The 16,248-nt window shown below is 36.6% G+C and overlaps 1 protein-coding gene across 1 annotated transcript in view; it reads right to left on the bottom strand.

The window, feature by feature from the left end:
• LOC138008626 (prominin-1-A-like) overlaps window positions 1-16,248 on the bottom strand; it is a 50,678-nt gene that overhangs the window by 13,062 nt on the left and 21,368 nt on the right. The window contains exons 16-23 of the mRNA XM_068855944.1: window positions 15,064-15,210; window positions 13,063-13,140; window positions 12,607-12,699; window positions 11,858-11,911; window positions 11,087-11,167; window positions 10,718-10,786; window positions 10,508-10,597; window positions 9,899-10,104 (exon numbers count right to left, since the gene is read on the bottom strand). Coding sequence (XP_068712045.1) covers window positions 9,899-10,104; window positions 10,508-10,597; window positions 10,718-10,786; window positions 11,087-11,167; window positions 11,858-11,911; window positions 12,607-12,699; window positions 13,063-13,140; window positions 15,064-15,210 — 818 coding nt within the window. The remainder of the gene's footprint in view (window positions 1-9,898; window positions 10,105-10,507; window positions 10,598-10,717; window positions 10,787-11,086; window positions 11,168-11,857; window positions 11,912-12,606; window positions 12,700-13,062; window positions 13,141-15,063; window positions 15,211-16,248) is intronic.

A 16,248-nucleotide genomic window follows, 5' to 3' on the forward strand; every position in this document is an offset into this window, starting at 1 on the left:
GATTGCATGGTGAAGGAGCACCTAGAATGGGAATGCCCCCTCCATTTTATAGTTATCCGCCATATGTGACTGGTAATGGTAGAAAAAAAAAAACATCCTCAACCAAAAAAGGAAAAGGGTTACTATTGGGAAAAAACAGTCCATTCAATTCAATCCCAATCATAGGAGACATATTGTAAAACCAAAATTTCACAAAAACATACCTATGTCCAATCACGATCTGAAAAAATGGTGTAAATATTTAAACATACCAATCAATGATGTACTGTCAAGAGATGAAAAAGTTCCACACAACCATAAACAGGCGTTATTTATTTACAATCTGGAACCAGCTTATATGAGCGGAAGTCATTGGGTTGCAACATATGTCAAAGATAATGTAATAAATTATTTCGATTCGTTTGGTATGCCCCCATTTCAAGAGATTGTAAATCATGCCAAAAAGAAAAATCTCACTTTGTTACATCAAAACAATCAGATACAAAACATACAAACAACAACTTGTGGGTATTTCTGTTTATACTTTCTAAATGAAATGAATAAGGGTAATTCGTATTATGATTTATTACAAGTGTTCGACATAAATGATACAATGAAAAATGAGAGATTTATCCAACGTTATTTCAGAAATATCTAACTTATATATATTATGAAATCATATTGTGTTAAACAAAAGAAAGTGACTGAATGTGTTGAACCTTCAGGTTACAAAACAGCTAAAAATGGCAGACTAATGTTCTTTTGCACTTGTGCTGAATGTGGTATTACAAAGACCAAATTTGTTAAACAACAGGGAAACTAATCAGCCCGTTGGGAGCGGGCTTATTTGGTGATATCGCTAATACAGGCACTGAATTGTTCCTAACTAAAGGAGTACCTTATCTTGGCAAAAAAGCCGTTGAAATGGGTAGATATTATGGTTCCGAATTGATGAGAGACCCAAAATTGCAGAAAAAAGCAATCGATTATGGTTTGAGAAAAATGAATCCTCTACTTCATAAAGTTGGATCTGAAGCTCTCAATCAATTGTCAACAAAAATAAGACCGAATAAAAAATACACAACAAACAGAAAAGATCTTGATGGTTCTGGAGTTTTCAGTGATCTGTTTGGCATGACAAAAAAAGTGTCTGATGTGACAGGTGACATAATTGGTGGTCCTACTAAGAAAACATTGGATGATTGGTGGTCTGGAGATCTTGCAAAACGTACATTTTCACCCAAAACTGGAATATTCAGTGGTCATAGTGGTCCAGCTGATGTGACTAAAGATGGTAAAGTTGTTGATCTAAAAATTGGGATGTATAATGGTGATCTTTGGTTGCTTAGAAAAGATAATGGACAACCATACAAACTCATAGAAAAAAAGGGAGGTGCTCTTGATATTCACAAAGCTATTGGCAAATTACCGAAACCAAAAGGCGGATGGACACTTCCTGGGCATCATTACACCGGACCTTATAATGATTTAGAAAATCAACTGAAGTATGACCCAAAAACTGGTCAAATATTGGAAATATATGATATGCCTACTGGAAAAACTGATGCAATAGCAATGCAACACGATGTTGATTATTCAGTATGTAAGGATGATAGGAAATGTAAAAACAAAGCAGATAGGAAAATGGTCCAAGCTTTAGACAACGTACCGTATAATGAAAGACAATGGGGGCATTGGTTGGCAAGAAATGTTATCAATACAAAGCAGAAACTAGGTCTTGGAGTTTCAAAAAACGGAAAAAGCCGTCGGGTAACTGGCAAGAAAAATTAGCAGATGAATTACATGCATCTATAAGACGCAACTTTACTCGGCGGCGTGTAATCGTAAATCATATCGATGAAATATGGGCAAGTGATCTAGTTGAAATGCAAAAATTCAGCAAATGGAATAAAGGTTATCGGTATCTTCTTATGGTTATTGATGTTTTCAGCAAATACGGTTGGATTGTCCCATTGAAGGACAAGAAAGGTGAATCTGTCACTGAAGCATTTGAAACAATATTCAAGGAAGGCAGAAAACCACAGTATTTATGGGTTGATAAGGGTAAAGAGTTCTATAACAAACACTTGAAGGACTTATTAGAGAAAAATGGGATACATATGTACTCCACTGAAAATGAGGAGAAATCCTCAGTGGTTGAAAGGTGGAATAGGACAATTAAATCCAAAATGTGGAAACAGTTCACTGTTCAAGGTAATACACAGTATTTAGACATGCTGCCCAAACTAGTAAAACAGTATAATAATACAAAACATTCAAGCATAAAAATGACACCCGTTGAAGCATCTAACAAGAGGAATGAAGGTATAGTTTACTTCAATCTATATGGTGATACAGAAACATTAAAACAAAAACCTAAATTTCAAACAGGTGACAAGGTTCGAATATCCAAGTATAAACGAAATGTGTTCGACAAGGGTTACACACCAAATTGGACCGAAGAAGTGTTTACAGTTGATAAGATCCAATACACTAATCCAATAACATACAAACTAAAAGATCTCAGAGGTGAAGAGATACAAGGCAGTTTTTATGAACCTGAATTATTAAAAGCAAAGCAGGATATTTTCCGTATTGATAAAGTAATTCGGAGGGACTATAAGAAGAAACAAGCTCTAGTGAAATGGAAGGGATACAGTGATGATTTCAATAGTTGGGTACCATTGAAAGACATTGAAAACATATGAATTGTGGTGAAACAAACGCACCCAAATTGATATAAAAAATAAAAATATATACTTATATTATATGGACAAGTTTGAAAATGAAGAAAAGTTTGGTTTCTATTATGAGAGCGATCAAGACTCTGGTTCGGATTCCGATTGGACGCCATCGCAAGAAAGTATATCTGAAGAAAGCTGCTGCAGTTCGGAAGAATCTGAGGCGTCACAAGACAGTGATGAATCTACATAAGAAATATTTCTAGATATATAGTATGAATGATTCACAAAGATATAAGTTGATGATCTGGCATTCGTTTTTAGAAGACATGAACAAGATCAAAGATAAGATGGCTATCTGCTTTCCAGGATATAAAATCCAATATGGCGAAATAGCTAAAGCGTTTGATTGGCATGTAAAAAATCGTAAAAAACATGAAATACTTTATCCGTGGTTAATTCAGGCAAAAAACAAAAGGGAAGGAACACTCTTAGTGTCTTTCACATATTTGCTGAATTTTGAACCTGACAAACCAGAAGACGAAGATGCGCCAACAACAAATTTACCCAACAGATGGTATTGTGAAACTTGCCAAAAGTTTGTGATGAAAAATAGTAAATTTGCACATTTAAAAAGTAATAAACATAATAGATATGTATGAAAAACAGTTCAGAAAATCTGTGAATGAATTCCGCAAAATGGGGCGTGTGTACAAAATGCTGAAGGCGTTGGACAAAAAAATAATAAACGAATGGAAAAAACGTTTCGGCTTTCATTTTGTTGAAAATCGAAAAGCTTACAATTTAAGCAACGAAAGAATTGAAAAAATGATTCAAGCCTTCTATATAAACCAATAGTATATGAGTTACAAAGGTTGTAACATAGTTGATACAATGATAGTGAGACAAGTGGTTACGGAATTGATTTGTGATATTATTGTTGATAATGCGAAATACATGCATGATGTGAGAACACAAATAATGCCAATACTGGTTCAATCAGCCAAATCGGGGCGCCCAGCTAAAGTGGTCAATAAACTTTTGGCAAGCTTTGATAAAAGAATGATGTTTTTGTATTATTTGTTTGAGAGACATCGTAATTTTTTAAAACCGTTACGACTTATAAAAGATACATAAAAGATTATCTAAATTTAATATATATGAATCTTGAAAAAAAGTTTGAAGCATTTTTGACTAGTGTGGTTGGGGATCCTGTCTTAAAAGACTTTTTGGAAGATCTAATTGATTCCAATGTGTTGTCTGTTGTTTATCCACCAGTCAAACTGAAATTGGTGAATTCTGATGGAACCTATCTGGTAAAAATAACTGATGGCATAAATAGTTATGTCATGAGTCCTAATCAAATTGATGACAACATGTTGCAAGACATTGCTGAAGCCTATAAGAAATATGCACCAGAAGATATGGAAATTGATAGTGAAGATGAAGAGGAGTTTAATCGACGGAATTTAAAAGCCAAAGAAGAATTTCTGAAAAGATTTAAACAATAATTATCTATATTATAATATGGAGACTGAAAAACAAAAATGCAATATGGAGACTGAAAAAAGAGGTCGAAAAAAACTATATACTGCATATGAAATTCAACAACATAAAAATAAATATGGCCGCGAAACGGCCTGGTATTGTGAAATTTGTAATAATGGCAAGAATTATGCCATGAGAGGTAAACACCAACATCTAAATACTGCTAAACACAAACTAAACGCTAAAAACACAAACACAGACTAAACGCCCCAAATACTAAATTTGCCACAGTTTTATTCAATCGAAACAGATTGACTTGAACTAAGCAAATTCTACTGTTAATTCTTTGATTAATTGACGTTTTTTATCGCTGATCTGTTCATGAGCAGCTTCTTTGTCATTATTTGCATATCTTGCCTTTGTCTTATATCGCTTTCCCTGAATAATATTGTCAAAATAGAAAAACTTGTCGTTTTCATTGTCTTTGATTTTTATTTTGTCATCTAATTTGGCTATTCTTTCTTCCAACTGACTTTGTTTTTCTATTTCTACTTTGAATTGTACCTTTTTGGGTTGTTTCAATGGGTTGGCTTTGACATTTAACAATAAATCACTGTATTTCTTTGCATAATCTTCAATATAAGCATTTTCTATTTTTTCCAGACTTTTTTTGTCATTTGTTGGGGCTTTGATTATCAGTTCGATTTGTGGCTTATTCTTCCTGTATTTATATATTCGGCTTTTTGGATCTTTCAGGTGACGACTTAATCGTGTTGCCAGGTCTTCGCAAGTAGAACCAATATAAACCTTGTCATCAATAAGGATCTTGTATATTTTGCCTTCTGAATACAGGCTGTTTAATTTAGCATTTGTTAATTCTAAAAATGGCATTTTGCGACTTTCATATTGGCTGTTTAAATTTTTATTGCTAAGATGCAAGTATTCAAATTTGGTGGTTCTTGACAACGCTGTGTAGAGTAGTTTTTTGTCCATTTTTTTCACATCATAGATGTTATAATGTTCGTTGATGTCAGCACCTTGGCATTTATGGACAGTAACACAAAAACTGGGAATGAAAGACTTAGAAAATGTATGCAAGTCAAACTCCTGATCATCAATCTCAAAAGAATCTTCTGAAATGCTTTGTATTGTAAACTCCATTGTGTTGTATATTTTTCGATCTTTCATGTTTTCAGTTGCAATAACCGGCATACCAGCACATACTTTGTATTCTTCATTTTTGTCATTATATTTGAAAACAACTTCTTTGTATTCTTTGTCTTCCGCAAACTCATCACAGCATCGTTTATTGACTTTGATTCTGGTTTTGTTAAGATAACATATATTTTTGAATAGTTTTTTGTCGATTGAAGAGAAGTTTTTGGGCAGTTTGCCATTTTTTAAGAAGCTATCAAGAACTGTATGTGTTTTTTTGTCATATCTGCTTGATTTTTCAATATATTCCAAAGTCACGATTTCCGAACACATTTGTCTGATTGTCTTGGATTTGAGATAGTTGTAGCTTATTTGACTTCCTGATTCAACAGGTGTGCATTGATTGGGATCACCAAACATGTGAACTTTTGTTCCGTATAATGTGAAAGCTTTATAAATCATAGTAATCCATTTATTTGGTACCATTGAAAATTCGTCGATAAATACTGTTTTGTTTTTCAAGTCTTTGAGATTTGTTTCTGCTGAACAACCATTCCATTCAGTGAAATAAGAATCAAAAGTATGACAAATATCGTCTGCTGTTTCATAACCCATATTGATCAATCTTTCTTTGACATTCTGAACGGCTTTATTTGTGAAACTCAACACTAATGGTTTGTCAGTTGTCATTACCATTTTGCATAATTCAGTTGTTTTGCCAGAACCAGCTTGTCCGTTATGTATACTACCTTCACCTATTTTGGCTTTGTAAGAATCGTAATCCATGTTTTCTCTGTAATGGCGCTCAAAGTAGATGCATGGTGTGTCTGTGATATATGCTTGACCGATATTCTTGATGTCGAAAGTGACGTCTTTTTTGTTTTGCAAAATACATCTTGGATTAGTGATAAATATACCATCTGTGTTATAAGCATAAAGTGCGCTTTTTGGACCGTAACACTTACTGATCAGCTTCAAACATTCTAAAATTGCCTGAGAAACCACAAAACGGTTAACACTTGTATTGTCTGTAAATAACCTTTCGCATTTCTGTTCTTTGATCAAGTAAATTTCATTGTAGCTGTCGATTATGATGTTGCGTCCATCTTTGATACCTTGTGTCCAACAGGCCATAGCTGTGTCATATTCTGTGCATGTGAAACCTGTGTTTGTTTTGTTGTATTTTCTTCCGAGTTCGCCTATGAAACTGTTTGCCAGTCGCTTGGCTTCGCTTTCTGGAAATGTTTCGAATATATGTTTAATGAATGGCTTAAATGTATCTGGCTTCAGAGCCTTTTTTGTGGTAATTTTATATTTAATTTGCTTTTCCGACATAGTCAATTCGTCAACCAAATAAGAAACCAAATCACCACTATAAAAACCAGCTTCAATCTTCAAAGGTGTACCATAATTGTATAAAATGGTCTCCTCGAGGTAAAATTCACCGCTGTGTCTCAAATCACTTCTGCAAGTGTATGGTTCTACTACATCGTGTATACTATAAACTGGTATTGGTGATTTATTGTTTAATAAAATATTTGGGTATGATTTGGATATGTCGATGTTGATGACATCATCTGGTATGTCTTCGGTTGTGCACCATTGAAGTGCCCTTGGATAATAATCATCAAGCATTTCACGTGTATGAACATTGTATGTTGATAATGGTAAGTAACCACATGTTTGTCTAAATAATGCTATTGCTAAGCTTGTAAAAGTTTGATTCATCCATTTGAAGTCATGAGTTTTGTATAGATCATGCAATTTATCGCAAATAGACTTCCTGATGTCATATTCGTCATTCAAGAGAAACATGTTGTTCCTGTGGTCTATAAAACCATCCAATATCCCATTGTTGTTCCAATGCAAGTACTCCACATAGTAACAAGTGGAATTAATATATGCATCAATGGCTTGCATCATTTTAACATCTTCAGGCAAAACGATAATGTTGTCTTTCTTGTCTAATTCATAAACATCATCTAATTTATCAAGTTTATGTACAAATTCGTGTTTTCTGGTCCATTTTATTTCTGTCATATATTTTAACAAGTTATCACAGCCTCCTTGGTTTGCTTTGGCAGCTGTAATTTTTAATTTTTCATCTGTGATAGGGTAACAATGATGGTCTTTGACCATATAGACCAATGAAACATCGCAATTATGTTTATTTGTATGTGATTTAAATTTTCTGTATGTGCTATCATAAGCATGAATTGAAACATTTAAATGACAATATTTAGCCCATTTAATCAATTCGTTTGTTGTCATACGTGGTGGGTCAGCACAATATTTAAATATTTCTTCTTTCAATTTTTTGTAATCATATGTTTTGAATCCTCTTTTACCTCTAACTTGATCCCAAACAAAGTCTATAACACAACTATCTGAACCATATGATTTAGGTTTTCTTTGTGTGCATAAAAAATATGATTCATACTTTAAACCCGCCATGAAGTGGTGAGCAAAAAATTGTGATTCATATGTTATCACTCTGGCTCCTATTTTTGTGATTACTTCAGCTGACAACAGAGTAAAATTGTTAGATAATAATGTGTACATGAAAAATTTATACATATCATCGCGACTTAATCTTGGTATAATCATTTGAAAAGGACCATATGTTTTGTTTGTTAATCTATTTTGTGACAAGTTTCTAATTGTAACAAGCACGGTAACAGATACACGAATACGTCTCGAGTCAATTTCATTTATTCTATTTTGGAATAAAACAGCGAATGGTAAGTTTTTTCTTAAATTTGTCATTCTCATTTCTTGTCTTCTATATCTACTGAGTGAAACTCTAATTTTTTCATAAACTATACTTTCTTTCATACTATTAGTTGAGATATTTTTTCTCATTATACTCTATATAATTATTTTCTCTTTAAATACTTTATGTGCGTTTAAGGTGGTCGAAAAATATTTGCGATTGAAGGGGTTTGAAATTTGTGCTTTTGAAGCCCTTGGTTCGCAATTTGTGCTTTTGTAGCCCTTTGAATATGGGGGTGGGAAACCTCCATCACAGGCCATGTAGTTTTTTGTGCTCAAAGTTCGAGTGCAGTGGTGGCCCGAAACTACTGCCTTACCGTCAAAATTTACTCCACTTTCTGGATTCTGAATGGTCGGGCGATGAATCTGAAGATAAGGGGCTCGAGGGAGACGACGAATGGGATCTCCTGTCAAGTTTAAACATTAGAGTTTTATTGCTACTTAATTGGTTAAAGAGCTTATATCCTGAACAAATTCCTCAGTGTTATCCGATGATTAAGTTACGATTTAGTTCTTTGGCCTTTTAAGGTATCATTCTCATCGTTTTAACCTATGTTTGAGCGCGTTAAGATTTTGTAATTGTGCCCCCAGTTTTGCTATTTAAATCATTCCCTATCTCTCCTGAGTTCACTGCATCTTAAACACGAAGACGCACTATAAAAGGCCTGGTGCCTTAGGAACATGAAAATGATTTATCAATCAACCGTGGACGCAATCGAGCCCTGTGATAATTTGTGCAATAAAACATCCCTTATGGCAATGTACCCGTAATATATCATAAAATATTATCAGCCTTTCTTTTTTTAATCCCAAGTCCCATTTTCTCGCGCTAGAAATATCTTTTAGGGCTTCCGTCTCTGTGTTGCTGTTCGTTGATGACCATCTTGGATAATAAATCAGTCGTTCTTGAATGAATTCGAACAAAAGGAGTGCGTGAAGCGACCCCTTTTATTCTCGGTATTCACACGACGTCACGACCGCCATGTTGGAGCCCTTAAACAAAGAAACGGCCGCCATGTTGGAGCCCGACCAAATCCTCCGGGAATTCAACTCTATTATTATGCAAACGTTTTCTTTTGTTTTCGTTGAAAATCATGGCTGTTGATCACGTGAGCTGAAAACCAACAATAGCGCGTCTTCGTGTTTAATTTTTTCCGTTTAATACTTACACTTTAAACCTAAAAAGAATATACTAGTCGAGTCAAATGATTTTAATGAAATTAAAAATTATGAGAATGCTTTATTCAGAAATTAACTTACTTTAAAAATAGTGTACTCTAAACTTATTAAAATCGTGCATGAGTTATAATAAATGTACAAATTCGAAATTCCGTTTTCTTGTGGTTCATGTAATTACTTCAGGAATTACTGTAGTGAGTTTAGTAGTATTTTTAGCCCATTTTTTTTTTAAGTCAAAGGTTTTCACCCCTTTTTCTGTCACGGAGACGGGGAGAAGCTTCAGATATAACCTTTCTACCCCCAATTGTGACAGTTATAGATTTTAAGTTGGGTTATGCTGGACGAGATCCAGGAACAGTCAGTCGGAACGGTACGAGAAACCTCGGGAAAAATCGGGACTTCCTTCAATTCCCAATTTTGCCCATTATTTTCTCATCCCGTCCCGACTGACTGCCCCGGGGTCTCCGAGGATGGACGATTTTATACTTTTACCGAGAAAAGTTTTAAACGTGATTGTGACAGGGGAGAGAACAATGCAAGCCCAGCGTCATAGATCAGTGTTTTCAGCCCACGGTAAACTTACGGAGAGGCCAGCAAACGACATTTAGCATGTTTGCTTAGCTCTTTTTGTAGACATTACTTACCATGGCACAGTAAACCTTTTGGTGTTCAATTTTGGGAACCTGTCAAACAGCCTCGTGGGGACCCCGTAGTTTGATGTGCCGAGTTCTTCAGAATAACTGTCTTCGCCAGTTTTTGCACGCCGAAGATGCTTCGCAAGACGCACGCAAAGGATGATGGTTACGACAGAGAGCAATGCTATGTCACCAAGGCATAGCCACATGGTGTTCTGGGAAGATACGTTAGCAGTTAATCACTTTTCATAATAATGTAGAATGGTTTGTGTTACATGTCGTGCATGCTATATCCTCTGTGCGAAACATAACTGAGGCAAATATTGCAGGGTGTCGATAACAAAAGTATTCGTTGATGCTCTCGTTCAAATAAATAAAATAACTTCACTTCACTTCCCCCTCTGAAGTTTAATCGGCTTTGTCTTGAGGCTCCACATGAAAGCCATCCGGTCGGCGGTCACATGACCTTCGTTGGAGTAACAAATTCAACAAACGAAATTTTGGATTTTTTAGTTTATAACCACGCTTTGGACAACTGAAATGAAAAAGGGAAGTAATTTACTATTATAAATTTTGGGGGTTTTTAAGAACAATAGTTAATTCATGAGTAATACTTACGACGAGGCTAACAGCATTATCACACAAGTCGGACACTATTACGTCATACACGTTCCTGACTGGGTGACAATCTCCTACGTCATTTCGGAGCTAAATAAACAAGGAGTAACGACAACAGAATTATTATCATAACATTTTATACCACAATGGCTCTATAAACAGTACATTCGAGAGTTTTGCTCTGTAAAAGAAGTTTCTTGAATCTCATACCTTACTTATTGAGTCCTCTAAATACTGATCCATCCAACTTAGGATTCGTGTTAGCGACTTTTTACCCGCCTGTAATGAAATTAGGTTTGTAATCATACGACTGATTAACAAAATCCTTTACCTCTTGATTTCGTCTGCATAGTTATTTTAGAGCAAGTGGTCTCAACGAGAATCAGATAAAACTATAATCATCGACACAAGACAAAGACAAGCTTCTTGAACCGAATTTTCCACTTGATCTTATTTCTAGGTCATGGCGCTCGGTCGGTACGCTACGACCTCGGGCCAAATATTTTCTTGTCCGGCCTTCCCACTCAGTCAATAAGCACATATTGATCCAAAGCTCGAACCCCTAAAAAAGCGACATACCTCATTTGCTAGAACTAGTCCCTCGCCTTCCAGAATGTTTCTGAATGTTACTCTGGAAAGGTCTATTCTATTTGCATCGTTCTCAAGGGAGAAAAAAGAGCAAAACAAAAATAAAAAACGGTCGAAAAAACACCTTTGGCCTCAATAATATTTGTTGAGGAATCTTTCTTATGTCCAATAGAATGTTTACAGACAACACAGTGAGAATGCTTTAGCTGACAGTGGTAAGCAATATTTATCCCTCTACCCGTTATTTCAGATGTGGGGGGATCGGAATATCTGCGATTAGGTATCTTAAATGGGTAGACCTTTTATCTGGGCCGCGTGTCATAACACGGTCGATAACCTGAGTATGTACAACGATTAGGAACCCACACACTGTTCGCAAACTTTCCACTGCTGTGGTCAATTTGGTCTCAACAGCACACAACATACCCCTCCCAGATTTGTGAGTACTATCTCCATGATAAGACCTTAGTTAATAATGCCATGGTAGCCAGCGGCTATGTCCTACCAAACAGCGATTTAACAATTTTGCTTAGCCCTATGTTCATTCGCTGCGATGGTGATGTTGGAATTTTACAAAAGCCTGAAAAGGTGCACAGTTAAATTTACCTAATAATGAGCATTATGGTGTTTTCATTTAAAGATATAAGTCAAGGTCTGGTTCGAAAACAAGTCATCAGTTTCACCAGGATCTGACAACTGAGTTATATCTCAGTAAAAGGCCAAGAACATAGTTCCGATTGTCAACAAAATATTTTTTCCTACCATGACATTTATGTTCTTCGTCATTAAAAGCTGAGATTTCTGCGTAAGTCCAGACTATAAAAGAACATCAGGGTAAAAAAAGCAATTAAAAACGACTAATCAACTTACAGTCCATTTAGGGACGGATTGACCTGTTTCAGACAATCGTTCGGTCAGTCTGCTAGAGCTTCAGTCCATCAATATGTCTGTTAGCCACTCAGTCAGTTAGCTCGTCTGTAATTAAGTCTATTGGTCCGTCTGTTAGTCTGTCAACCAGAGAGTAAGAAAGAAATTAACTATAATCCTTGGAACAAAATGTGAGCAAGTTATTTCTTGTCATCCCTGTCTCTGCGTTTGTTTAATTTATGGACAATGTTTCCCAGTTTAGCAAGGCCCTAACGTCAATGGAAATGTAGTTTAAAGATTTATTTTAAAATATACATGACCACCATATTGTAGAAAGTACATGTTTGTAGGAATCAAAAATTTTACCACTAAGTTCTTTTACACAAGCAGAAGATGGAAACAAAAAAACAGCAAGGTAACAAGAAATAAGAAACGAAACATACATGAAAACCGCTGGGCTTAAGTACTGTTAGATCGTCTAGTGAAATCCTAAAATCGACTTTTTGTCTGGCATTTAAGGCATAGGGATCCCAATGTCAAGAACAGTAAGCTGCTCACACGATAATACCGAAAACCGATGGGCTGCCATATGATTCCATTCCAGATCAAGATTTCTGGGTTATGATCAGGAATGTTTTTCTCACCACTACTGGTTGCGACGTCTTGACAGTGCCATCGTCTAGTGTGTTTAAAGCGTCTTTGGTTGAACGCAGCTTTTCGGCAACTCCGGCTGAAACCTTTAGGAGAACGGAACGATCAGTAGTGAGCCCAGTCATAAGCTTACCATTCTCGCATCAAATTCTCATGCACTTTTTATTTCCCGCTTGGTTTCGGCTTGCGCTTTATTTTGCCTCGAGAGTAGCGAAATTCCGATTTATCTTCAAAAAGTTACAATTCAAAGTTCTGTTTCGCTTTTGATAAGAAAAGGCATATGAACTTAAAAAATCTTAGACAGTTTTGAATGCGTCAGTACCAAAGCTATGTTCTTTTTAATGTCGAGCTCTCTCAGTGTCATTATCAATTGCACTTGTTCTTTTCGCCAGTTGTTTTCTATCTCGCTCGCATCGTTCTTTTCGTTGGCTCAAATTAACATTACTAACTTGTTCCGCTGCCGCGGTTTCCAGGTCATTTGCAAATGCTTCCAGAGACAAGCTGTTCTTCAACAAAGGTTTTGCTGTCTGCAAAATAAAGCAAATATAAAATTCGGCGCTAAAGAGAAGAAAGTATTAAGGAAATGTAAACAAATTTATGGCTTCACGCTTAGGGGTGCTTCGGCCATAAATCAAAGGGAAAAAACTCTGTCCGTAATTTGACAGCACGGACCTCGAACTGGTTTCCATATGATCTGCAACGATCTGCGATACAATCGGAAGCTGTCTGCATCGGTCTTATCGCAGACGATCGTAAACGCCGCAGGCAAATGTTTCCATTTAAATCTGAAGCGATCGCAAACAAGGGTACCACTCATCCTCTGCGAAGCGAGGAGAAAAAGCCAAGCACTTATTAAGTCTGATTGGACACGACATAACATGTGTTTCAAGGTAAACATTAGTGTGTCGCCGATAGGACATAGATCATCTCAGACACACATTTCCATTAAAAATTGTCTTAGTCGGAAGCATTGTAATGGTCGGGAAAGTAGAACTAGATTCAACTTTCCCGACCATCCATACCGTGTGCCGCAGATCGCCGCAGACGTCGGGTACAGATGTTTCCTATGTCTGCGACGTGGTGCAGACCTATCGGCGATCGTGTCGCAAACCTATTGCAGACCGTTGCAGATCATATGGAAACCAGGCTTTAGTAAGAGGTATTTATCAACTCGTTAGTCCGAACGGTATTTGAAGCTGACGCGACCAACTGTAGTAGTCGACAGGGATGCGCTGGTTGTGAGAGCACTAGCCTCCCACCATGCAATGTGGCCCGGGTTCGATTCTCAGAATTGGCGTTACATGTTGTTTGTGTTTGTTGGTTCTCTTCTCTGCTCCGAGAGGTTTTACTCTGGTTTTCCCCTCTCCTCAAAAACCAACTTACGATTTGATAGACCGGTTTTCAATTGAGTGTCAAAAGTAATTAGTGAATTACTTTGGTTTTGCATTACTTCACTCAGCGATTGGTTCAAAGTTCACGCGTCACTTTTTCAACCAATGAGAAGTGAAACCAAAACCAATCGTGGCTCGCGCGTGCAAATTTTTTCGCGCTTTGTGTCGGCTACGTATAATTACTTCGAGTTTTGATTGGTTTACTGGATTGCCTCCGTGCTTTTTGATTGGCCAAAGTAATTACTTTGGTTTTGGTTTTGGGACACTCGATTGAAAACCGCTCTATTTGTTGTTTGATTTGATTTGATTTCTGTACATTGTCTCGAAGTAGTAAGTCAAGGCTAAATACAGTTGACACTTAAGTTCATTCATTGATTCATTGATTCATTCATTCATTCATTCATTCATTCATTCATTCATTCATTCATTCATTCATTCATTCATAGGGCTCAACGCTTAGGAAACTCTGAGGGACATTCTCAGTAAGATGCCGTTGCTTCTCTTTCCGATTTTTTTTAGTATGGCGTCGTCTACTACAGGTATACCGGTAGCAATGTCAAGTGAAGCTATGATCCTCTCAGTTATGAACGCAATTTTAGCAATTGCGTAGAGCAGCCTGAAAAATGCAGGACTTCAATGGGGTTTGAACCCGTGACCTCGCGATACCGGTGCGACGCTCTCGCCAACTGAGCGGCTATAAAGCCACTGACGTTAGGAGTTGGTCATTTGTGGGTTCTGATGTTCCCGTGATGAATGAATCAACAAATGAAGTGATATATGAAAGGAATCATCTATTAAATTGGGGACATGAAATCAAGTGAAGCTATGATCCTCGCAGTTATGAACGCAATTTTAGCAATTGCGTAGAGCAGCCTTATCACGGATTTCATGCCCGACCGTGGGGATGGACTGGAGCGAGGGTGTGATTGAGGCGCAGAGAGAAACAGATTACATCTCGTGAGGACCACACACATCAGCCTCGATTCCATGCTTGTTCCAGGTTTACACGAGAATACAAATATTTCCAGAGGTTGGAGAGTGGAGTGGTTGTATATTTACCTCCGTAGAATATTTGAAGTATTTTATTTCTTGTACACCAGAACTAAAAGTATCATTGACAGCTTTTCTGGTGTCATCTGAAACAAGTCTAACACTTATCAAGGTGTCGTTTAACCGCGCAAGAACTTCATCCATTGACGGAATTTTCTGGAAAGAAGATGGAGAATGCATAACAGGAAAAATTATGATAATAACAATTTGCAAAATTTGGGCAAAGCATGCTCTCAGCAAATGTGCGATTTAAAATGAGCCAAGGTTAACTACAGCCAGCACGCGATGAAAAAATCGCCACAATATTCATAAGAGAAAGTTGTGTCTTTACGCTTCTCCTCAGTACTGGCGTGAAGCATGGCATGATAGATGTATCTGACAGTACTAAGGCGTACTAATTATTTTTTTTAAATTGTTTAACAAGGGCTAGTGAGCGGCACAAAGGAAGACTGCTTGTAGTTGTGTATACTTATCGTTTATTTCCGACGCGTTTCGTTTCAAACTGAGACTTCTTCAGGGAATGAATACAACTATCATACGGCAGCATATACAGCATATAGGTGTGCTAAGTTTAGCCTACACCTTACCACGAATAACAACTAAAATATGCTGAGATACGCTGACTACGGGGCGTTACAAGAAACGCCCAAACACATCTGTTATTGCGTGTTACTATATTTTGGGGGTCATACGATTAGCTCTAATCGTATGACCCCCAGTTTTTTAATTTTTTAAATAAATACTAGTGAGAAGCACACAGCAACATATCTTGTCAACTTGCTTTTACTTCTCCGACCGGTTTCGTCTGATTACGCAGACTTCATCAGGGAGTTTGAGCAAGATGGTTAAAAGGAACTTATTAATTTTTATACCTTATTTACAAAGTACAAATCACGTCCCAGCAAGAGTGTGAACAGCGAAAAACACCTACACAACAGTACGTACAGGATATGACTAAAATCTTACATGACGATGAGAATTGTAATTTGGGGGCTCACGGAGTTAATGTTAAATCCGTAAGCCACAAAATTACAATTTTGTATGAGTGCTTATAGTACTGAATATGTTTGGCCAAATCAAGGAAATGCTGAATTAGAGTTTCTATCTAAAAAATGAAAAGAATAGAGATTAGTTGCATTTAAATGTTAAATAAACTGACATTCTTAAAGTTCTACATTTAAAGGCTGCCAGGGA

Source organism: Montipora foliosa, chromosome 6 (assembly GCF_036669935.1).
Source record: "Montipora foliosa isolate CH-2021 chromosome 6, ASM3666993v2, whole genome shotgun sequence".
In the NCBI taxonomy this organism is placed as follows: Eukaryota; Metazoa; Cnidaria; class Anthozoa; order Scleractinia; family Acroporidae; genus Montipora; species Montipora foliosa.